Here is a 6,312-nt window from a genome sequence, read left to right on the forward strand (position 1 = left end):
TTCAGGGAGTACCAGCAACTTTCACTTGCAATCCACTTAAGAAAAGCCTAACGGTCACAAGCATATGTAATAAGTCCCCCATCCCCAGCGGCGCGGCTGGAACCTGATCTGCGCATGCCCAGCACAAAGCGGTTTTTCAGTCAGCAAACTTTCTGAGGTCATAAACTTAAAAAAAAAAAAAAAAAAAAAAAAAAGGTCTGCCTAGGGACAGGCTTTGCATTAGTCCCAGGAGTCCCAGGTCTTGGCACTAGGTGGGGGTAGAGCATGTGACAGACTAGAACCCTGGACGTGCAGAAGGGGAGGGTCTTGAAATAAGCCGAAAGCGACAATGATCCCCGCTGGTCCAAGTGAGGCTCCACAAGCGCGCAACCACGGTGGCGGTGGTTGGGATTACGACACTGCCCCGCCGGCTCAGCCTGTGAGGAAAGGACAACCCCAAGTCAGGCAGAGGCCAGCGAGGGCTTTTCAAATCAAATGGTCCCCTCAATTCGCGGAGGGCAGGAAAAGCGACCTAGCTAACTCACTCCCGAGCCCTACGACGCAAGCAGGATTTCCCTGAACACGCCCCTCCAGTTTCTGTCTGCCGGGTTCCGGGTGACTGACGCGCCTCTCGGGTAAGGTCGAGACCGCTGCAGACACGCCCCACTGTGGGCAGAGCGAGATCTGAGGACTCCTGGGATGCGTCACTTCCGCCCTCATCCTCAGGCCCTTGTGGAAGGGGCGGGAGCGCGGCGAAGGCGCTCTGCTTGTGCGGCATTTCCGGTGAGCCCAGCGGCGACAACGGCAACATGGCTCTGAACGGCGCTGGTGAGGACTTGGGCTACGGGGGCCTGTGGCTGCGGGGCGCGGGAGCCTGCTCGCTCCTGCAAGATCCCAGTCCCTTGTGCCTGTCTTCCCCAGAAGTCGACGATTTCTCCTGGGAGCCCCCGAGTGAGGCGGAGACTAAGGTGCTGCAGGCGCGACGGGAGCGACAGGATCGCATCTCCCGGCTCATGGGCGACTACCTGCTGCGCGGTTACCGCATGCTGGGCGAGACGTGCGCGGACTGTGGGGTGAGGAGAGGCTCGGGCGAGTGGCCAGCGATGGGCCCGCGGGCAGGCCGCATGGCCCCTCCTCAGCCCTCCCCTTTGAATCCCATCGCCCCGCTTCTCACCCTACCCCGTGTGCTTTCTGGTCCAGACGATCCTTCTCCAAGACAAACAGCGGAAAATCTACTGCGTTGCTTGTCAGGAGCTCGACTCAGACGTGGATAAAGATAATCCGGGTGAGGGGTCCGATGTGCTCGGTGGGGAATCATTGTGGTGGTAGATGCCCAGAACAGTAAGCCTGGGAGGTGACAGTGGAGTCTGTGGGTGGACAGACTCCAAGATGCTTTCTCCTTTAGGCTCTGGAGAGGACCATTCATTGAGAACACTAAGCACCTCCTGTTCCCACACTGCGGGAGAGTCTGAGCGCAGTCAGGCACAGTCTTGATGGGCCCATCAAGTCAGGGCATAAATAACTGTGATAGAAAAATAGAAAGTGGGTTGTGACTGAGAGTGTAGCTCAATGAAGTGCTTGCCTAACATGTCCAAGGCTCTGGACATAGTTTTAAAAATCTGCAGCATAGTTTAAAAAACAAAACAAAACAGTAAAGAGCACAAATAGAGGGTTCCTGGGTGTGCCAGTCATTCTTACCATTCCACCCACTTTCTTCCCTTTTTAGCTCTGAATGCCCAGGCTGCCCTCTCCCAAGCTCGGGAACACCAGCTATCCTCTGCCACAGAGCTGCCCTCTGGCCCTAGGCCCACACCTCAGCCCCCAGTACCACGACCAGAGCATTGTGAGGGAGCTGCAGCAGGGCTCAAGGCAGCCCAGGGGCCACCTACTCCTGCTACGGCTCCAAGTGCAGATGTGGTGACTTGCACACAGGCAGCCCTCCTGCAGAAGCTCACCTGGGCCTCAACTGAGCTGGGCTCTAGCACTTCCCTGGAGACTAGCATTCAGCTGTGTGGCCTTATCCGGGCATGTGCTGAGGCCCTGTGCAGCCTGAAGCAGCTGCAGCACTAAGACCCAGCCCAGCCCACCCAACCCCGAAAAACCCTCTAGAAAAGTCGCTGTTCCTGTGTGGTTTGTTCTTTTCTTGGTTCTAAATGTGCATGCCAGCCCCAGCTCCACTCCCCTTTTTCCTACTTTTGGCCTCTCACCTTCCTACCCTATACTCTCCCTGAAGCCCTGAAAGTTGAGTTGAGTTTATATCTGCAGTCAGGATGAGTGGTAGGTAGAGGGCTGTGTGATATCCCCTTTCTGAGGAGGACATAGCCTTCTCAAAGTCAGGAGCAAGAGGGCTGGACCACCAGCCTTGTCTGTAGCTGCACCCTCCTCCCGCAGCCAGCTAAGCCACTCATTGGTGACTGGGAGATTTGGAATTCTGTTCCCAGAGTAACTTCTCCTCTCTCTCTTAAGCATCCTGGTTCTATCATGCTGCCTCACCTCATGCCCACTCCAGTACTCAGACACTGACAGAGATTGTAGGAACCCCAACTTTGCACGCTAAGAACCACGCATGGTTTTGCCCCAATATTCTGATCCCCATTTTTAGTACCTTTTCCTAGGGAGGGTAATTGTGAAGGTCACTTTGTGGAGAGGGTTAGTAAAAAAGAACCGCCAACGACACCCGCCTGCCCCTCTCGGACTCTTTTTTTCTTGCTCCCCTTCTGTGGGCGCTCCTGTTGCTTTTACCAGGCTTGGTGCGACGCGGTCCCCTCGCCTGTAGCCTGTTTAAGAGAGGCCCCGCCCATGCGGAGGGGTGGGTCAGGGGCGGAGTCAGAGGAGCCAGGGAAGGAACAAAGCGCGGCCTGCGGGTGGCGGCTGCGCTGGGCCGGCCGGGCCGGGAGGTGCCGAGCCTGCGGGCGGCGGCCCGGGCAAGGCAAAGCTTTGCGGGGAGGAAGGTGGTATCGCCCTCTGCGCCGGCACGGCCATGAACGGGCTGCCCTCTGCTGAGGCTCCAGGCGGCGCGGGCTGCGCCCTAGCCGGGCTCCCGCCTCTACCGCGCGGCCTCAGCGGCCTCCTCAATGCGAGCGGGGGCTCGTGGCGGGAGCTGGAGCGTGTCTACAGCCAGCGCAGCCGCATCCACGACGAGCTGAGCCGCGCCGCCCGTGCCCCAGACGGGCCCCGCCACGCCACCGGCGCCGCCAGTTCGGGGCCAGCCTCCGGCCCGCGTCGCCCAGTCAACCTCGACTCGGCACTAGCCGCGCTGCGCAAGGAGATGGTGAGTGGGTGGGCGCCACGGGGGGAGGGTCCCGGGCGAGGTGGAGCGCAGGGGCACCGGACTGGGTCTCAGAGGTCCCGCAGAGGCATTTGAGTTATGGGGGTTTGTAACAGTAATTAGCAACAGCCAGGCGTGACAATAGTTACTATATATATTTTTAATGTTTTACTCACGTTACCTCATTTCATTCTCAAAGGCAGGAGCAAGAGGGCTGGACCACTAGCCTTGCTCTATTACAACCCCACTTTACAAATGAGGGTCAGTGACTTGCTTAAAGTTTCACAGCTTGCACGTGCCTTCTGTTGTCCCTAGAACTTTCACTTCGGAAAGATTGGCTAGGGTTGTGACCTGGGCCGGGGGCTCTGGATTCCAGGAGAGCCCACTGTCAGTTGTCTGCAGGTGGGGTTACGGCAGCTGGACATGTCGCTGCTGTGCCAGTTGTGGGGCCTGTATGAATCAATCCAGGACTACAAACACCTGTGCCAAGACCTGAGTTTATGCCAGGACCTGTCATCTTCCCTGCACTCGGACAGCTCCTATCCACCGGATGCCGGCCTCTCTGATGACGATGAGCCTCCTGATGCCAGCCTGCCCCCTGACCCACCACCCCTCACTGTGCCCCAGACACATAATGCCCGAGATCAGTGGCTGCAGGACGCCTTCCACATCAGCCTTTGAACAGCTGGGGTGGGTGGGAATGCACCCATGCAAAAGGGTCAAAACTCACCCCTGAGCATGTCCTCAGAAGACAGTGCCTGCTCTTCCACCTGTACCACCTCACCTCAGGAGAGCCAGGCATATGCCTCTCAGGCAAAACTGCCAACCCCCTCCTGGTTGGTTGGCATTGGGTGGGCACCTGGGTTGCCATGATACTGGGCCTCTTCTCTACATATGTGCACCCCCAGCTTGGCGATGGGGCCTGAAGTATCTTGCACCCTCCTTGGCATCACTGGGATTGGGATGAGTGCCTGGCTCCTATCTTTTTTTCATCTTTTGCTGCCTCTGGCAGCTGCTGGCTCAGGGGCATTCCACCTCTGGTCCCTGGGATCCACTGCCCTGGATAAGGGCCTCAGGACCCATGCCTGCATACACCCAAGTCCATTAACAGGCTAAGGCCCCATGCTGGATATTTTAAGTTTAGGGGCAGCCTCCTGGGCTGGTAAATAAATAAATAAATAAATACCCTCGGAGTTCCTGTTCTGATTGCCGGCGCTGGGCAGGAATATAGCGGCTTCTGACAAGTGAGTTCCACATTTCACCGGCAGGTGGCGTCCGAGGCCTCCGAGTGAAAGAGGCTTACCAGCGGCGGCTGCGAATCATTCTCCCCCCAGCGGAGTTGGGAGCGTTCCAGGCTGCCCGAGCCTGGCTCCGCAGCTGTAGGACTGCGGTGGAGTCACTTCCCCTCTCCCACTGGCGGCTTTCTCGCCCAGCCCCCTTTCCCAATCGCTTTGGGTTTTTCTAGCCCTCCGGGAAGGAAGGAGAAGGAGCCGCCCATCTTGAGGAGAGAAACTTTCCACCTCGAGTGGGGGCGGAGTTGGTGCAACACAGGAAATGGGTGGGCCGGAGCGGCGGTTCTGGGGGCCCCTCGGCAGGAGAGGGGAAAGCTCAGGAAGGCACTGGAGCTAGTGGCTGTGGAAAGAGCTATGGAGGCTGAAGGGAGTGTAGTTTCGGCCTCACTAGGGGCCAGAAAAGCCCAGAAGATGAGGACAGGGCCCCAAGCCTGGGTGTAAGAGACTCACTGTCAGTGAAGCGAGATTGGGGTCCCAGACACCCTAATTGCACACTTAGTCTCATACACATCGCCCGGCTCGCCTGCTCCCCACACACTTTGCACTAAGGACTTTCATGTAAAGCTCTTCCCCTTACTCCGGAAACCGAGAACCACGCTACTGGGACTGAAAGCCATAATCGGATGTCAAGCCCACCGGAAGAAGCCAGCACATTCATGAGATTGCACACTTCAGGCTTACAGGCAGCTCACCCCATACTCTGCAGCACAGTCACCTGCCTCCTGGAGTTGCAACTCCTGGCAGATCAGATGTCCTGATCAAACCAAGTACCAAGCACCAGGGTTCCGTGTCAGTTCACAAACCTGACCTGGCAAAACGCAGGTGGGGAGGAAACCCACCGATGCATTGCCCCAGGCCAGTTCTCTTAAGTCAGGGTTTGACTTCTGCAGATGCTCATGCCCCTGCTGGGCTGGTGGGCGGGCAATAAAAACTCTAACTTAGGTGTTAAGTCTGCAGCTAAAGCAGGGTGAGGGGTGCATTTCCCAGGGGAGAGAAAGTAAACAAACATACCATACATGCAGGCACACTTTTCTTTCCTGTCCATGATAATGGATTTCATGAAATGATGCCTGTCAAAATTAGCCAGGCTCTGTGATAAATGCTTTCTGAGGTTTCATCCTCTCAATGACTCTATAAAAGACAAAACTATAGTTATCCTCATTAAACAGTTGTCAAAACTGAGGCTGTGTGTTAGTACTTTGCCCAAGTCCACACACTTGAGTAAGTCAGGATCTGAACCTCCAGCTGCTTGTGGGAGGTGGAGGCTATCTTCCGTCTAACAGCTGAGGAGTCAGGTTCTGAGAGACTGGGGGATGGGTGCTGCCCACTGATAGGGCACCAAGGTTAGTCCCTAACTCTGCTTGCTCCTTCCTGCTCTGGTTAAGGCATGGATGGCAGCCATGCCAGAGTTGAGAACATTTGAATCTGGCCCAGACTATCAGGAAGACCCTAAACAAGTCCCTTCCCCTTTTTGAGTCTCTCTTTTCCTAGCCTGTGAAATGGGGTCACGAGTAAGAAAGGGCAGCAAGTAGGAAGGGAGGCGGCCGGATCAGCACTCCTCCAGGGCGGCACGAAGTTGCCAGTTGCCCGCTGTCCGGGACCACGCGCTTCCATCCGGACCGCGCGTCCACGCCGCCTCTGCGCGCACCAAACGGGCACTACAGTCGCATGTCACCACCTCCCACCCTCTACCGCCGCCCCCCGCGCGCGGGTCGCGGCTCGAGGCCCCGGAAGCCGGGTCGCTCCGCCCCCCCCCCCCCCCCCCGCTCTCCT

The 6,312-nt window shown here is 57.3% G+C and overlaps 2 protein-coding genes across 2 annotated transcripts; both read left to right on the top strand.

Annotated features, from left to right (window-relative positions):
- Window positions 1-741: 741 nt before the first annotated feature.
- On the top strand, window positions 742-2,653 carry Znrd2 (zinc ribbon domain containing 2). Its single transcript, XM_076844767.1, has 4 exons — window positions 742-807; window positions 901-1,052; window positions 1,180-1,264; window positions 1,706-2,653. Exons 1-4 carry the CDS (start codon window positions 789-791, stop codon window positions 2,047-2,049), a joined length of 600 nt encoding a protein of 199 aa, XP_076700882.1. The 5' UTR covers window positions 742-788; the 3' UTR covers window positions 2,050-2,653.
- A 95-nt stretch (window positions 2,654-2,748) lies between these two features.
- On the top strand, window positions 2,749-4,432 carry Fam89b (family with sequence similarity 89 member B). Its single transcript, XM_076844768.1, has 2 exons — window positions 2,749-3,250; window positions 3,650-4,432. The coding sequence occupies exons 1-2, from the start codon at window positions 2,960-2,962 to the stop codon at window positions 3,926-3,928; spliced, it is 570 nt and encodes a 189-aa protein (XP_076700883.1). The 5' UTR covers window positions 2,749-2,959; the 3' UTR covers window positions 3,929-4,432.
- The last annotated feature ends 1,880 nt before the right edge of the window (window positions 4,433-6,312 follow it).

This window comes from Callospermophilus lateralis, chromosome 2 (genome assembly GCF_048772815.1).
Source record: "Callospermophilus lateralis isolate mCalLat2 chromosome 2, mCalLat2.hap1, whole genome shotgun sequence".
Classification (NCBI taxonomy): Eukaryota; Metazoa; Chordata; class Mammalia; order Rodentia; family Sciuridae; genus Callospermophilus; species Callospermophilus lateralis.

What these genes read in the sequence shown, in the direction of transcription:
- Znrd2 (XM_076844767.1), top strand. An exon ending in AGACGTGCGCGGACTGTGGG is followed by an intron (nt 1,053 to 1,179) that starts GTGAGGAGAGGC and finishes TTTCTGGTCCAG; the next exon opens with ACGATCCTTCTCCAAGACAA. An exon ending in CGTGGATAAAGATAATCCGG is followed by an intron (nt 1,265 to 1,705) that starts GTGAGGGGTCCG and finishes TTCCCTTTTTAG; the next exon opens with CTCTGAATGCCCAGGCTGCC.
- Fam89b (XM_076844768.1), top strand. Translation starts at nt 2,960, where the DNA reads ATGAACGGGCTGCCCTCTGCTGAGGCTCCAGGCGGCGCGGGCTGCGCC. An exon ending in CCGCGCTGCGCAAGGAGATG is followed by an intron (nt 3,251 to 3,649) that starts GTGAGTGGGTGG and finishes AGTTGTCTGCAG; the next exon opens with GTGGGGTTACGGCAGCTGGA.